Source organism: Daucus carota, chromosome 2 (genome assembly GCF_001625215.2).
Source record: "Daucus carota subsp. sativus chromosome 2, DH1 v3.0, whole genome shotgun sequence".
NCBI lineage: Eukaryota > Viridiplantae > Streptophyta > Magnoliopsida > Apiales > Apiaceae > Daucus > Daucus carota.
Genome location: NC_030382.2, coordinates 23,490,159 through 23,507,827, shown reverse-complemented (window position 1 = coordinate 23,507,827; position 17,669 = coordinate 23,490,159). Strand labels below are relative to the sequence as shown.

The following is a 17,669-nucleotide window of genomic DNA, read 5'->3' as shown; positions in this document are numbered from 1 at the left end:
ATATATTATGATTAATTGATTAGATCGATGATTTTAGAAATTATGAACAAATTTATAAATTAGCATTATAAAAAACGAGAGCATATTATTGCATATTTGCATTATTTTGTGCAGACAGCTTCGTTAGAGCAACTCCAATGCAATGCTATACTTGGTTCTATTGCTATATTATAGCATCAAAAGTAAAAAAACTCAACTCCAAAGGGATGCTATATTTGGATGCATCCATGCATAGATGCATCCTTGGTTCTATATTTGAAACCAAGGATGGATCCATCCATGTTGCCACATCATCTTAGCATTGGAGATATTTAATAAAATTTATAGAAGTTAGGTAAAAGTTAATGAGTTGGTTAAATTTGAAACTAGTTATAGAACTTAGCATTGGAGTGCAAGTTTTATTTTAGCACCAAAAAACACTTTTTGATGCTATATTATAGCAATAGCAATAGATATATAGCATCTAGCATTGGACTTGCTCTTATACTGCAGTAAGTACTGTCCAGTCTTGGTACTTTCTTCCCCATACACACACCAACTCAAACACAAACACACAAAACAAAACTAAACGAATCTGAGACTTCTTGATTTTCTAAATTTCAGTCCACTAAACAAATAAAAATACCCTCTTTCCATCATTTTCAACCAAGAAAACCTTGTGAAGTTGAGGGTTTGAACTCAGTTTGTGACTGATAGAGATAGTTACAAACCCATGTTATCTTTCAGCTCAACTGCTGATGCGGCCAAGCTTAATTATTGAAACGGGTCACTTGCTCCTTTTGCTTTTTTGCCTCTGATTCAGGTGATTTTGGTGTTATTTCAAGACCCCTTTTGTGAATCTTCTTGGTATGCAATTTAATGGTCATTTGCTTTCCACCTCTTATTTAATGTGTGTGTATTTGTGTGTGTTTATGAGTGAACAATCACCCATTTGTAGTCATTGATTGTAAAGGCTAAAAAGATGGTATTTTTTCTTGGGAAGTGAGACATGTTTTTCACCTTGTCTTGCCTATGTTGTTTAACGTTTTGAGTTTACAGCTGTAAAGCTTGTACTATAAGTTGGTTTGTGTTTTTTTTTTTGGTTTGGTTTGTTGCTAGACTACTTGGTGGTTTTGGAATTTGATTGCCCAGATGTAATTATTAGAGGTTTTGTTTTTATTTTTATTGGCAATGTGAATGTTTGATTACATGAGTTGAAGCTTAATGTTTGTTTTGGTACTTTAGTGGGATTTGTTTAGTGGGAGTTGGCTGCATTGGAGTGGCAAATGAAGGAAATGCAAGATTTGTTGATATTCTGTGCTGAAGATGGGTTATTTATGCGGTTGGATCGATTTAGGTACTGAACATGACCAGGGCTGTCCGGGACCGGATACTTAAGGATGCAAATGGTGATAGCAGTGATCATCTCCGCAACCATATTCATTTGACGAACTGTATTCATTTGAAGAACCATATGCATAAGCAAAGCCCTATATTGTCAGACAGGTCTATTACAAGGGATCTAGTTGTTCTTCAGAGGTCTCGATCTCTGAGGGATCCATCGATGAGTCCACCCTCATGGAATTCTCCGTCTGCGATTGATTTACTATCAAGACGAGGTGATAATGGTGCGTTTGTGGGAAATGGAAGAAGGTCTGTAGGCATTGAGTGGCAGAGCAGTGATAGAGAATTTTTGCGGAGTCTACCACCTTCTACTAATTTGCCAATGACAGATGTGGCTTGTGGAGAGGTGAGCATGCGTAACAAGGAGGTTCCAGCTACGAGTGACCGTAATCGGAAGAGTGGAGTGCGGGAGCATGGAAGTAGTAGAAGGGAAGTATCAGCGGGGAGAAATTTGGCAAATGACCTCTTACGTGGGAAAGATGAGAGTCCAGTAGATGGAATTGATTTGTTCCATGACTTCTATTCAGAAAACGCTGGATTAAGGAGTACAAAACTTAATCAAAAGGGGAGGCATAAACAAGATGATCATCCAAGAGACCTCCCTGAAAAATTACAAGAAGTTCAAGATGACAGTGATGTAGCATACTCAAACAATCATTGCCACGATCCCCTTAAAGAAGCAGAAGCAAGCATTCATAGCCACTTCAATGGTCTTATAAAGAGGGGTAAGCGGCGCAAGTTTCGAGGTGCAAGGAAAAATCGAACAGCTACAGCTACAAGAGATACTATGACGCAAAATGATAAATCTATTCCCTCTAATCCATTAGCTCATGGTGCAGCAGCAGCACGCTCAAAATATAAAATGGAGGGGAGAGGAAAAGAGTTTGGCGATCCAAATGTTACAAGAGCTCCCAGAAATGGATGTGGTATTCCTTGGAACTGGTCACGAATTCATCATAGGGGAAAATCATTTCTTGACAGTGCGGGCAGAAGCCTTTCTTGTGGTTTGTCGGACTCAAAGTCAAGAAAAGGCGGTATACTGACTAAAGAAGGGGAATTTTCTGATATGCCTGTGACATCTGATCACTCAAGTTTGTCTAGTAAATTCAACAAGGAGGAACTTCCTTTGCTCATTGATGATCAGGACAGTGCGGATAATGCTGCTTGGGTGCATGATTACTCGGGTGAGTTAGGCATTTTTGCTGATAATTTATTGAAGCAGGAAGTTGATTCTGATCTTGCTTCGGAAGCTAGGTCTGGTCAACAGCAGAAGTTACAACAGCACCAAACTGGTGGACATCAAAATCTTATTCAAAAGTACATGCCGAGAACCTTCAGAGATCTAGTGGGGCAGAATTTGGTTTCCCAGGCTCTCTCTAATGCTGTTGTGAAAAGGAAAATCGGGCCTCTTTATGTTTTTTATGGCCCTCAAGGGACAGGAAAAACCTCATGTGCACGCATATTTGCAAAGGCTTTAAACTGCCAGTCAGAGGATCATCCTAAACCGTGCGGAGTTTGTGTGTCTTGCACTGCATATGACAAGGGCCGAAGTCAATACATACGAGAAGTAGGTCCAGTTAGTACTTTCGATTTTCAAAGTATTATGGATATTCTTAACAGCACACTTGTTCATCGGCACCCATTACAGCATAGAATTTTCATTTTCGATGATTGTGATACCCTATCTACTGACTGCTGGAGTGCTATATCAAAGGTCATGGATCGAAGTCCCAGGCGAGTCGTTTTTGTCCTTGTCAGTTCAAGTATTGATGTTTTACCTCATATGATCATATCCAGGTGCCAGAAATTCTTCTTCCCAAAGTTAAAGGATGCTGAAATTATCTATACTCTGCAGTGGATTGCCACCAAAGAAGATCTAGATATTGATAAGGATGCTTTGAAGCTTATTGCTTCCAGATCGGATGGCTCACTAAGGGACGCTGAGATGACTCTTGATCAATTGAGTTTGCTAGGGCAGAAAATCTCTATTCTCCTGGTTCAGGAACTGGTAAGTTTGTCTTTAAAGAAGAACATTTCATTTCATTGCACGTGTTTATATCTTGTTTGAATAAATGAACTTCTATAAATACATTAACTACATATATGCAGTGCTCAAGAACAAATTTGTTGGTACCAAGATCATTAATTTTTACTACATTTATCTTCAATGCCACCCACTTTAGTATCTCTAGGCGAAAAGTTTTTTGTACTATTAACTCTATTAGCATCTTAAGGTTTCTTTCAAAGATTCTTCACATCACTGCCATCTTGTTATAGAGAAAATATGTATGCTGCATGTATAAAAATTCTACTTAACATCTTTGATCTCTTGATTCTCAAATCTTGTAAATGAAGTTGTACCTTGCACTATCTTAACATCTACTATATTTGCGTATGTGTTCTGCATCATCTTTTACTTAAGCTGAGGTAGCTTTAACTTTGACATGTCCTGAAAAAGTATTACCCGCACATGTACAGTTCACTTTCAATTTTTTTTGGTATTCAGTGATGTCAGATGTGGGCGAGAATGTGGTTTTTCAATATTTTTTGTGATAATATTGCTAGATATATTTTGTTATTTAGTTTTAACTGAATTTATTACTTATCAGCATATGTGCAATGTTTACTATAAGTGAAAAGCATAACGAATTGCATATTTTAGGCATTGTTTTTACTTGAATAATTGTTCCCTTTTCTTTCTGTTAGTTCTTGCAATTCATAGAGTGATATAACTGACTTCTGTCACTTATATGGTTTATCAAGATTATATCCGAATTCAAATTTTACGACTGTAATAGAATTATTTATTGTTTTGGTCAATATTGAATATTGATACATCCAAAATTCTTAACCTGGCATTACTATGATAGCTTAGATTTTATTTTGTTGCCAGCTTTTAAGTATGTTTTTTACTATTTCATATGTGAATTTATCTGATTACTAGCAGAAGAGGTCGAACAATATGTTTAATTACTTCAAAGCAGAGGTTCTAAGTATTCAAATTTCAAAAAAAAAAAGTTGTCTTTGGATACCGTTGTTAAGATCCATAGAAATATTACTAATTTACTAATTTTACGTGGGGCCTCGAGACTTTAAATTTGATCCAGACCTTATTTCCAGTCTTTTAGAAATCCGGCTGCAAACAGTTGTTGCCACTGAACAATTAGCCAAATGGACCAGATACAGCACAAACATTACATGCTTACCTAAATGGCAGGATACATTAAATGCTTTAAAATTTGTATTATTAAGCATGAAATGCTTAATTTGGGGCATTGTTTTGCTGAGCCTGATGCTTTGTGCTTTGTAACAAAGGGAATTTGAATAGGAATATTGTACTCGTCAGTCGCAGCTCTTTAAAAAAACTTCTTTACTCCCCATATCTTAGCATGAAGTTGAAAAAGTTGTCAAATTAATGTCCTCCTCGCCGATTTGCAAGCATCTTGTATCTCTTCCACATGAATAAGCATTGTTGCATCTCCACTGGCAGCAACATTCGTCAATGTAAAATGCTCTGATTCAACTTATCCTCATTAACATGGCTTCCGATGGTTTGGTTTTCATCATCATCTCATATTCTCATAAGAAATATTATAGAAGGTTTTAATGCCCTTAATGTTTCAGCAATCAAGACCTGTTGGTTAATGATGTGTTGCTGTACCACAATGGGTGTGAGCAAGCATGGGTGTGGGTGTAATTGGATGCTATAAATTCAATTTTTATTTATGTTAATGCAACAACATGTCAATTGTCTATAATTTGGATATTTATTTGGTTCTTCTCGGTTGCTCTTTCTTTTCTCTAATTTATAACATCACTTGATTTAAAATTATGCTGAATGTCGGTACGTCCTCTTATTAATATAAGTATTAATGTACTTTCTTTTTATTATTTTAAGGGTATCTCACTTACTTTCTGCACATATAAGACTTCTTGTTACATCTTTTTATACTGTGAGTTACTTTTTGTTAACATTCTCACTGTGTGTACGTACAGGTTGGACTTGTATCTGATGAGAAGTTGGTGGACCTACTTGATTTAGCATTTTCGGCTGATACAGTCAATACTGTTAAGAATTTGAGAGAGATCATGGAATCTGGCGTTGAGCCATTGGCCTTGATGTCACAACTTGCTACAGTAATAACTGATATTCTTGCTGGAAGTTATGATATCATGAAAGGACGGCTTAGAAGGAAATTCTTTCGGCGACAACCCTGTAAGTTAAGCTTTTAACTATTGTACCCATATAATAATACAAAACACTGTTCATCATATTGGTTCAATCTCATAAAAATGTGTGTGTGGTGTGTGTGTGTGTGTGTGTGTGTGTTAGGCTGCTACAGAAGTCATAGCATATGAGCTCCGCAATATAATGACAAAAAAAAGTATGTGTAATAAAAAAATGTGTGTGTGTTAGCAGCTACAGAAGTCATAGCATATGAGCTCCGCATTATAATGACTACAATAACAAATATATATTTAATCAAAATGAAAGCGATGACCTTTTTATTTAGCTATGTCTGTGTTAGGCTGCAAATTGTCACAATAGTTATCCATCCTTCAGGCTATTTCCGCTTAAATGTAAGCTTCTGAATGTCTATATCCCTTGAAATTTACGGCCTACATATTTTTATTTTTTGTTGTCAGATACAGCCTACACATTTCGATTAGCCAAGTGTAGAAGCTAATTATCGAATACTAATAAATCTCTCTTCTAGGTTAGACATAAAACGACTACTAGCTTTGCTGCCCTTTACTTTACCTCATACCTTTGATATTTACACATTTTTGGTTATTTTATACCAGTTTTTCATATGTTTATGCATTAATTTTAGTGTCAAAGGAAGACATGGAAAAACTACGTCAAGCTCTGAAAACATTATCTGAAGCTGAAAAGCAGCTGAGAATGTCAAATGACAGGTTGACATGGCTAACAGCTGCCCTCTTGCAACTAGCTCCTGATCAACAATATAATTTGCCAAGTTCTTCCGCAGATACTAGTTTTAATCAGAGTCCCTTGGCCCTAAATTACGCTAATGGAAATGTAAGTAACATGCCGCGGAGAAGTAATGCTGAACATACTGATGTACCTAATAATGCAGCAGGAATGGCAACAAATTCTAGAATGGATAACCTTCAAGCTGGTTATTATGGTGACACTTACAATAATGCTACAATGAAAGGTCGGACTAGTCTAGACATTAAAGGACATTCTGGGTTGGGAATGATTCCTCAGCAGACGTTTGGTGTTTCTGGTCATAACAATATAGTAAAGAGCAGACAGTTTCCTGCTAAATTTAATAAGGAAATCGAAGAGATGTGGTTAGAGGTTCTGGACAAGATCCATTCAAATAGCATAAGGGAATTTTTGTACCAAGAAGGCAGACTGGTCGGAGTCAGTTTTGGTGCAGGTACTAATAGCAACTTGCATCACCTCCTAACTTGTGCAGTAAATGTTCCCTTTGTTCTACCTAAGTTTGTACTTAGTTTTTCAATGAAACATCTTTTGAAAATTGTTTTATATCTTGGTATCCTCTACTGCAGTTTGGGGTTAGATATGCAAGTGGAACTGAAAAAATATCTCACATACTATTCATGCATTTATTTCTCCTTGCTTTACTAAATATGGCACTAGATTTAGGATTTCATTCTCCATTTTTACCACTTATTTCCTTGTGAAATCCGGAGGGTATTATGAGCAGGTATGTGCACTACGATTGAACATATCCTGTTCAGAAAATTACGTTTTCGTTGTTTTAGGCATGAAAGCAACCAACAAGCACTTACACACACACACACGTGTGTGTGTGTGCGCGCGCGCACACAATAAATTCATGTGAATCCCAAAGGATTTTAAATTGCTTTTGCAGATATCTTTCCTAAGAAAAGAGTCGTGCTAATAAACTTTGTTCATAATTATTATGATGTGGTCGACCAGTCAACGACTCGTTGGCTGATCAAAAAGCATGGATCAACTTGGTCATTGAGGAACTAAATTAGTGGAAACATGTATTACTTGGACGCAAGTTTTAATTTATGAAAGGTTTTGACATGCCCCCTACTCTTATACTCGCACACACATGCTCCAGTGGGGCTGAAACCCTCAACCTCCTGTTACAAAACCAAGAGGGATAACTACTAGCCTACAATGAGATCATAGTTACTGAGTTGATAGCTAGTGATTCTGAAAACACAAAGTAAGATAAAATCGTGTTTCCACTATATATTACGCTATTTTCTTGTATGCATGACACGTGTTGCCTCTTCACTTGTTAGAAGTCATTCCCTTGCAACATGAAAACACAAAAGTGCTTAAGTGATATGACATCTTTTCATTATGTTTTTTACTTTACTTAGCAGGTTCAACAGTTCATTTGACATTTAGCTCCCATCTGATGCAATCTAAAGCAGAAAAGTTTATGGCGCACGTTTTAAAGGCATTTGAATCTGTTCTTGGTGCCCCTGTGAAAATAGAAATCAAATGCGAGTCAAGGATAGATAGGAGAACAGGAAGTAATGTTCCCCATGTTAAAGCTTCGCAAAATGGCTCTCCCCAAGCGTATGCAAAACAAGGAGTTCTTAGCATTGAAAGGATGCCTCTGACAAGTTATGATGATACTAGTGGGAGAACTTTGAGGAATAGAGATGATCTAACTGAAGCTGAAGCATTACATTTTGATTCAACTAGAATGGGTAGGAGCGAAATAGTGGAAATTGAAGCATCACCAAGACAACCGAAAGATGATCTGCATCTTGGCAATATGCAGTCTGCTAGACGAGAGCTGCAAGGTACTTGGAATGAACAACTAGCATCTTCGCATCAGAATTCTATAATGGCTTCTCTTGCAGAACAAAAGCAACTAAGTGAAAGAGATGGGAGTAAAAGCATGGTGAGGAGCAAGGTTTCCCTTGCGCATATAATTATGCAGGCAGAAAGAGGTTCACAGCAAAGTGGGCGGTCAAAAAGCAAAGCTGTTTCTATTGCTGAAAAGCTCGAACAAGAAAATCTGTACGTCTCTTTTTCTCGACAATTGCATACTGCCATAATTAAATTTTACATGTCAAATTGTTGGTTTTACAAACACAAACTGAAGCCCCTATATTTGTACAGAGAGTAATTAGTTTGAATATGTCAATAAATTCAGTGCTTTTGTTGCCAATGCTGGACTTGTCTTCTACTAGAACACACAATTGTCTAATATGGCTTGCTGATATTTTCTAATGTCTTGCTGATTAACTATATTTGTTAGGTGACCAGTTCTCCTAACACTCCGCTCACTCGAAAACCCATTACTTGGGTCGAGAGTGGAAACGGGTGCCCATCTTGAGCTTTGATATCATTAAGTTACCAGTTCTCCTTAACCCTAAAGGTGTTAGGGAAAGGCTTTTAAATTAGGATAATTATACTCTTTAGAATATTAGTTTTATACATATATAGGTGCATCTGGGTTGATGGAAATGGGGGAAAATGAGAACTGCAATAATTTGGAATCCTGTGAGGCATGCGAGGAACCGGTTGATGGGAATACGTTTCCCGTGTTAACCAAGTGAAACCCTTGACCAAAAACTTGCACATTACAGTAACATTCTTATAGACATCCCTATATTTTCACCATCGAGGCAGCCTTTAATAATTTTACATCGACAAAAGTAGTGTGGGTATGTGTTTCTTAGTAAATGTTAAGTGCTAAGCCCGAAGTTTAGTCGGTGTATAGTTAGCTTCAATGTAACATTGGGTCTTTCTAGAGTGTGCCCATGGGCACACACTAGAAAATCCGTTTAACATTTATTTTAGGACATTTAAATAGCAATGATATAGATTTTCCCGTTCAAGCAAATTTCATTTGTTTTTTGTGGTGGATAGCTCGGATTGGTTGATTAAACGCTCTGGAACATTGGATAGTATTGTTACTTTAAATACTCAGTAGGCTGGAAGTAGAGGTAACTGGTGTTGAAATTCAGCGATAAGGTGGTGAGGCTGTTGGGGGGAGAGATTTATGATACCTAAATATGTGGTATTGTGTTAGGTTAGCCCAACAAGTGTCAAGAGGATGTTGCATATTGTTAGTAAGCTATTAGTTACAAGCTTTAATAAACTTGGTAATTTCGTTAATGAACAGAAGTGTGTGGAACTCCTCAAGCCGGGGCCTTAATTATCTAGTTTCTTGGATTATCGCTTCTAGATGTTTGGCAAACACTTTCTCCGTAATTGATTATAAGCAAACCCTACCATGTAGTTATTTCCTTGTTGGCGGGTTGAATTTACAGAGCCTAGATTTGAGTGGGGTCCAAGCATCTCATACAAGGAGGTAAGTAGTGTCGGCTAGTATAAATAAAGTAAGACCCCATGTCTGCCATGTGGTTATACGCTGTCGATTCAAGAAATCCAATATTATTTGAGGTTCTTTTACAGTTTTTCTAAATTTAAATGATTATCTTATGCAAGTTACAAGCTTACTTGTAATTTATTCGTACATATATTGTTTATACAAAGACCTCTAAAATTGGGAATAAATGTGAAAGTAGTTCAATAGTTTCGTTCGTTTTGTAAAGAGTTGATCTAATTGAAGCAGTATTTAGTGTAGTTGCTTTTGTATCAATAATATCATACTTAGTCTTGAATGAAGTCTTATGCTTTCTTCCATGATACAGCTATTAACATCTTAATCACTAATGTTTTGCAGGAGATTAGAACCTAGATCAAGAAGTTATCTTAGTTGGAAGGCATCCAAATTGACTCATAAAAGGGTATGTGTCACAAATCTTTAAACAACCATGTTAACAAGTCCTTATACTACTTTCAGCCAGTACAGTTCCGCAAGTCAATATTATTTTTTCTGGCATCCTTTCCGTATAAAATCCATGAAATATATTATAAATACCAATACCAAATCTGTTTAAGCCTTTGATTATGTGCCTTCCCATTTTCATATGTGTGCCAATGATTCCCTACACAGCTCTATGATGAACTTATAAGATCTACTACTTGTACACACACGCGGTTTTTCAATCTAAAATCAGACAAGCTGCTACATATATCATGCTGTATATTTTTTACAAATTTTTTATGAAGTTGATTATAATAGTGGGGTATTTACTATGTTGCGTGCATGCAGCTTTCCCGCTTAAAAGTCAGAGTGAGGAAATCAAAAGCTTTGGTGAAATTTGTGTCATGTGGAAGGTGCATGGCTACTAAGTCGCCAAGGTAAAGATAGAGTTATACATCACAGATTCGAAGATTTCTTCATTGTAGCCATAATCTGTATGAATTTAGTTTCCTTTTTCCTGTTACTTAAAGAGTAGATTCTATCTGTCAAATTCGTTACATTTTAGAAATAAGAAATTATAGAGTAGAAGAATGTCAATTGCATTGCTTCGGCTCAAATCTTTCTTGCTTTTAAGTATAAACTGTGCCTTCTGTTTGGATATGTTAGTTTTTTCGCTCTTTTGTAAGTATTTTTAAGTGCTTTGACCATTTACGTTCTAAAACTTTTTTTTTTTTTTGCAAAAGAAGTATTACTATAGTATTTTATTCCTGAAAAGAAAATTCTTAAAATAATACTTTTATTTACGGTCAAAATTTTTAAGGTGCGTGAAAAAAAGTTAAAAGTGACCGATGGAATAGATGAATACGATGAAAAGGCATTTTTAGCTGGTTGGTCAAAGGCTATTATAGCAAAAAATCCTGGGGCCAAAAAAATTGATGCGGAAATATAACCTTCTTGTACCGCTTAATAAATAAATTGCAAAAATTTCAAGTAGGCGGAACACCCTCCAATGAAAGGCATCCAATCAACCCGCCCTTATATCCAAAAGAAGGGACATTCGGTAGCCTACAATACCATTTTCTTTGTTTTCTGGAAGTTACAATAAGATGTTCATAATTCAGACGGGGGAGTTGAACCTAGACATACGATGGTTAACAACACGTTATTTAATTAGAGAGTACTCCTTCCGTCCTATCAGGTTGTTTACGTTATTTTTTGGCACGCATTTTGAAGCTCCTGTAAAGTAGACTTTCATAATGGTTTTTTTTTAATAAATCTTGAAAAAAAGTTTGACGTTTAAACTTTTATTCAAAAAAGGAATAAATTAAAAAAATGTTATTGAACTATAAAGAGCCTCAAAATACATGCAAACAGTGTACGTAAGCTTGCTAGTGGGACGGAGGGAGTACTATATTTAATTTTAGGATAGTTCTCCGATGTGCACATGCTTAGCGTTGAATTGCATGTATTTAATTTATTTTAATTGGCTCATATTTATAATAATGGTGGATCTCCTACATATATAAAAACTAAAACCAATCAAAATGAGCTAAAAATATAGAATTCAAACGATTAGCATGTGCTCATGACACACACTAGACAAACAATTAGTTTTATTCAACGTTGTAAAAATGAAAATCGAATCGACTCGGTTTTGTCCTAAAAAACGAATACTCGGAAATCGGAAAGTACTCAGAGACGAGTACTCATGTAGCTACTTCGATATTAATAGTTTTTCATGTTTTAAATTTATTTTCACGTCCTGCTTCCAAGTTATAAACAGGGAGGAAAGCAATTGGAGAAGAGGAGTAAAGTTACATAACTTTCACTCTTATTCGTACTCCCGAATTTTTTAAAGGGACGAAAGTAAGTGGACATAGTTTTACTCCAAAACTTTCACTACAAAAGTGGATGAAAGTGAAAGTTCATTTGCTTTCACTTACATTTACTTGTTTTCTCTCCTAAAAACACTCAGGAGCAGCGCCTTAATCAGATTTTAATATACGAATTACAAGTGTTTAAAATTCAAACTTAAGTATAACAGTTTTTTGTTATTAATATATAAGAATATGTTATATATAAATAATAATTATCAAATATCATCAATAATTTATTAATAAATAAATAATATTATTTATGACACATTAACAATAATTGAGTTCACAGTTCAAGTATATATTATTATCTCAATATTATCTCACAATATAATAAAAACAAGTTTTAATAATTGTCACATCTATGTTTCTAATTATTTTTCATACTTTAAGAAAAAAGTCAAACCCGTATTTAACTCAGAGTATTTGGAGTCAAACTGAGTTTTGACTGATTTATTATAAAACTGTTTTTAATGGGGGTACTCGGAACTCCGATCGGATGAGGGGTTAAAAACGAGTACTCGGCCGAGTTAACTGATTAACCAATTTTTAGAACACTGATTTTATTACACTGTTGCAGTATATTACTACTTCCGCCCCAGTGGGATGTATACGCTCACTGTTTGCACGCATTTTGAGGCTTCAATAAAGTATAGTTACATAAATTTCTTTTTTTGAATAAAAATTTAAACATCAAATTTTTATTCAGAGAAAGAAAATTTTAAAAAAAATTATTGTGAAACTATACTTTAAAACAAACAAAAGAAAGGGTGTAAAAGCGAAAGAAAAAAAACTTAATTCTAGGGTTCCCTAATAAAAATGAACTAGACCTTGCTCCTAACGTTAAGGACCACCAAAAACTTGATAAATCCAAAATTATTCGGACCGGTTTGGCCAGTTTGGAGCAGGCATTGCCAAGAGGCCAATCTCCGCGCTTAGACACCAAACCTTAATCGGCCAGGTAAGCTTTCGCTTGCCTTAGACACCGAAAAGTCGGAATAATTAAAGATTACCTCGTCTTTTAGGTACCTTCCTAGTTGAGCGCGAAATCCCAGGGGCTAACGTCTAATTCAATTTTATTAAAGGCTAGGTAAATGCAAAATGAAGTAATTAAATCGTTGTGGGCCAAGGAAAGAGTGATGAAATCCCTCCCTTTATCTTGTGATTGGGTTTTGCCCTTAAGATTTATTTAAAATGATGCACCACACAACGAGATAATAAAAGCGGTAAACAAATATGGATGATTTAAACTACGTGTCCTAATCTAGCAAAAGAAAGAAAATTAACGTACCTTTGGGTCCTCCAGCGATCACCACAATTAAAGGTACGAAAATTTGAAAAACAAAAATTAAAATCTAAATGATGTGCCCTAAGTGTAAAAATGCATGATGCAACACATATGCATTTTTAACTAATATTTTTGGATTTTAAATTTTTAATTTGTTTGTGTTTTTTTCAATTTTCAAATTTGTTTGTGGTTTTCTAAATAAAAACGAAAAATAAGAGTGGAGAGATACGGGATACCAAAGCAAGCTTCCAAATCCGAGCAAAATTGGTTCACTTTACTCCATCATTCCCGAATATTCCTCCAAATTCCTCGAAATAAAAATAAAAAGTGAGAAACAAACTAATCCGAAAGATTAAAAATAAAGGAGCGAAAAATTAATTTTAATCCCCGGCAGCGGCGCCAAAAAACTTGATGTGCTTAAAATATTACCTTTTAAATCGCAAGCGCACGATCACCGTTTTAATATTTAAGATTCGTCCACAGAGATTATAACTATTATCGCAACCTATTATTATTAACCTAGGCGGATTAGAACAATTAATTGGTGAGAATGGGTTGCAGAATTTTGTCTAAAAATTGTCACTTAAAAAGAAAATTAATAAAACTAATTAATTATTACTAGTCGAAAGAAAACAATTATGAAACACTAAACTGGTTAACATTAATTTTTATAAAAGTAGGCCATGCCCCGATTGTTTAATAGACTATCCAGATAGGAATCAAAATTAAAATACATTCAAAATAGTCCAACTTGGCATGACCAAAACAAACAAATCACAAATAACTCTTAGCTAAAACACAGGAAAAAGGAGATGGCTGTCGTGACTCGGCTGGCCATAACTCGGACACAAGCAACACCACGACTTACTGCGAACTTAAAACACAGAACAAAACGACCAAACAACGCAGACAAAACCCAGCAAAAAGAGGAGTGTGACTCGCACGATTTCAAACCCAGCAAAATACAAAACCCATAACTAAAACTACAGCAGAAACCCAGAACACGACTCAAAGCTACTCAGAACTCAGTAATGGACAGCAACGAACTCGACTAAAACAGGGGAGATGACTCGGCGATCCTGAAATACAACACCCAGGAAGCAACAAAACGAAACACCTTGTAAACTCAAAACCCAAACAAACTTGACTCTAAACTAGCAACATTCAACAACCAAAATTTGCAGACTCGGTGGAGACTCAGACGAAATTCACAGAAGTCAAAGAGCATGAAAACAGACTACTCGACTCGGAGACAAACTCAAAGAACTCAGCATAAACGAATTTAAGCAGCAAAACATAAACTAAAATTAACCAAAAATCAGCTACAGAACTTGGAAACGCCTCGGTTGTAAATCACTGACTAATTCGAAAAGGGGGTTTTAAAAGACAGTTGTTAAAACCAAACTAAAGCAGAGCAGTGGTGATACGTTTAAACTTAAACGAAAACAGGGGAAGGGGGTGTGATTAAAACTAAAACAGGGGAATGAGGTACTGATTAAAAACAGAGCAAATGAATCGGAGGCTGCTCAACTATAATTATTTTAACAATTTCTACTGTGCAAACTAACATATAACAATAGTAAAAGCATAAATGATTTGGGGATTTAATTTTAAACCCTAACACAAATTAATTTTGTGTTAGGATTTAGGTAGCTTTAACAAATAACTTAAGTAATCATAAGACCTACACTAATTATAATTATAAGATCTTCTTTTCCCAAAAGCCCTTAAGCATATATGGTGGTACTAAGAATCATTTCACTTGTAGAAAGAGAGTAGAGACAATACAAGATTAAGCTAAAAGAAAATTTGCATTTAAAGAAAAGTGTTTACAAATATGGTATGAAATTGAGAGAACAAAAGAGGATCTACCACTATACTACCTACCAACTAGGAAAAAAAACTAGGTTAAAAGATTGTCATTACAAGTAAAGAGATGGGGGAATTTATAGCTAAAGATTTAGGGTTTAGGGGTAGGGTGGCTAAATCTTGACCATCCATGTGCCTTGTGTGTTGGGTAGATCATAGCCCTCCATGTGCCCCTTACTTGCCAACTCATTTTGATTTTCTTCTTTTCTTTTCTTTTTCTTCCATTTTCTTGCCTTTTCTCTTCTTTCTTTATTTATCTACATTTTCCTGAAATAAAATAAATAAGCGATTAATACTACGAAAATAAACAAAAGATAAGCATTTAAATATGCAAAAATATGGACTAATCAAACTTCCCCATACCTATCTTTTGCTCGTCCTCGAGTAAAAATCAAAAGAAAAGAAATAAACTAAGAAAACTAAATGCGGTTCCTAGGCTCCTTTTCGTAGGCGTGACGGGTGATTTTAGGTTCACCAACCCGTTAAACTCGTAGACGATCTCTACAAGAGGAGTTTTGTCTCCTAAGGGTTTACAGAAGATATACCCATAAAATCTTCGAGACATTCTAGCAAGTGTCTACTCGACTCTACTCTAATTTCGTTGGTGTTAACAAAAGGCGTTTTTAAGGAAAATACGACTTAAAGACTCATCTACTAATAATCAAGATACAGTTGTCTCTAATCTACTTGCATCGACACAAAGATTTACTAGAAATCCAAGGAGTGTAAGTAATTTAAGGCCTTTGATGGTTCCTAATTGTCTAAGAACACTTTCTCTTTTTCAACCAATTTTGAACTGACCCAATCTCTATCGAAACAAATATCTAGCCAAACTTCACAAACTCTTATTCTTTTTTTTTTCCTTTTTTTTTCTTTTTTTTTTGCATTGACTTCATTTTGTCCATTTTTTTAGGCAAACAATGTTACCCATGTAGCGAGCTTTAGGTCAGTGACTACCAAACCAAACGGTCTTAGGGCACTAGGTTTTAAAATCCCCTACGGACTTAATTGCTCGAGTAACAAAGGCCACAAAACGAGACTAGCCAATCTACTTTTGCCCATTTATCTTAAGATTATATCTATAAAGAACAATGGGTATTGAAGTAGTTATTCATTTTCTTTTTCTATCTCTTTTTTTTATTATTATTTTTTTTTCCTTTTTCTCTTTTTTTTTATTCGCAAAGGTTTGATTCGACATTGTTTCAACATGTGGGTTCTCTCTCAGGTATCGAATAATATCACTAGACAATCTCTCCATCAAAGGTCTTGTGCAAATGTGTGTGCCATCTTGGAATTTAAAGTACAAATCGGTCGATACAAGTTTCAAAAAGACAACCTTACTCAACTACGTTCAAATTATCTAAAAGACACTACATATATATACTTTTCGAAAACATGCTAAACACCAACTACTCCTAAAGTTCGAGTGAGGGAAAGACAACTTAGCTAAAAGTATCTCTATTTTTGGATTTTTCTAATTTTTCATTTTTTAGGGTTTTTCATTTTTTAAGAATTACACTAAAGCCCTCCCCATACCTAAATCATGCATTGTCCTCAATGTATGCAAAAGAGAGAATTGAAATGAGAGAGTAAAGAGAAAAATACCTGAAATGGATATGAAGGGGATTTTTATTAACGAACGAAGCACTAACACGACCTACGCACACACACATTTCCTTCCCCATACTTGAACTTCATGAGGGAAGGTTGGAAGACGGAAGCAAATCAGCCAATTCCGGAAGGAAAGATGGGAGGAAGCTTCGAGAAAGAGTCAAAATGTGTTCGAAAATTTTTAGGCACAAAAATTTTCTCTAGCATGTGACCATCGTTTACCCCTATAGGACAAGTATCACTAATGTTCTCCCTAAACCAATGTAATGCTTCTTTATTATTAAGCAAATTAGAGACTATGAAATGTTGGTCATGGTATGAATCACTAGGAATGATGTAGGAAGTAGTGTCATCTTTTCCTAAGGCACTATGCGAATGATGGAACAATGAGTCAAATGTTGGTGGTTCACCTACATGACTCTCATAATCAGGCCTAGGGTCAACACTAACAATCTCGGGTGGAGTTTCCCATTTTGAACAAATGTCGTTCAATTCTCCTAGCAACTCCTCCGAGGTCAACTCTTTCAATGACTCATGATATTCCCTATTGTTCTCGTTGTTGACTTTGAAATCCTCACCAAGAAGAGACTCAATCTCACTATCATCAAAGCTAGACCATGTGACAAACTTGTTGACCACATTAACCCCTATAGGTTGCTCATAAAGCTCATTGGGTTCTTTTCCTACATTAAAAATGTTTAAGTCTATGGTCATGTTTCCAAAAGTGAGCTTCATTGAACCATTCCTACAATTAATCAAGGCATTGGATGTAGCCAGAAAAGGTCGTCCTAAAATGATAGGAATTTGGTTCTTAGGATTTGAGACGGGTTGAGTCTCGAGAACAACAAAGTCAACGGGAAAGATAAAATCACCGAT

The 17,669-nt window shown here is 35.5% G+C and overlaps 1 protein-coding gene and 1 pseudogene across 3 annotated transcripts; one reads left to right on the top strand and one right to left on the bottom strand.

The window, feature by feature from the left end:
* LOC135150463 (uncharacterized) overlaps window positions 1-17,669 on the bottom strand; it is a 108,235-nt pseudogene that overhangs the window by 43,395 nt on the left and 47,171 nt on the right.
* On the top strand, window positions 513-10,811 carry LOC108209356 (protein STICHEL-like 3). 3 transcript variants are annotated; one of them, XM_064086980.1, is made up of 7 exons: window positions 513-802; window positions 1,225-3,391; window positions 5,380-5,599; window positions 6,219-6,794; window positions 7,741-8,392; window positions 10,068-10,131; window positions 10,500-10,811. In XM_064086980.1, the coding sequence occupies exons 2-7, from the start codon at window positions 1,346-1,348 to the stop codon at window positions 10,590-10,592; spliced, it is 3,651 nt and encodes a 1,216-aa protein (XP_063943050.1). In that variant the 5' UTR covers window positions 513-802; window positions 1,225-1,345; the 3' UTR covers window positions 10,593-10,811. The 3 variants fall into 3 exon arrangements, with proteins under 3 accessions (XP_063943050.1, XP_063943052.1, XP_063943051.1); XM_064086982.1 differs by having other exon boundaries at window positions 526-802; window positions 7,744-8,392; XM_064086981.1 differs by having other exon boundaries at window positions 706-846.

Excerpts from the sequence above, each read along its gene's own strand:
- LOC108209356 (XM_064086980.1), top strand. The coding sequence starts at position 1,346 with ATGACCAGGGCTGTCCGGGACCGGATACTTAAGGATGCAAATGGTGAT. Across the intron at positions 5,600-6,218 it reads ATTCTTTCGGCGACAACCCT|TGTCAAAGGAAGACATGGAA; the intron begins GTAAGTTAAGCT and ends CATTAATTTTAG. Across the intron at positions 10,132-10,499 it reads CCAAATTGACTCATAAAAGG|CTTTCCCGCTTAAAAGTCAG; the intron begins GTATGTGTCACA and ends GCGTGCATGCAG.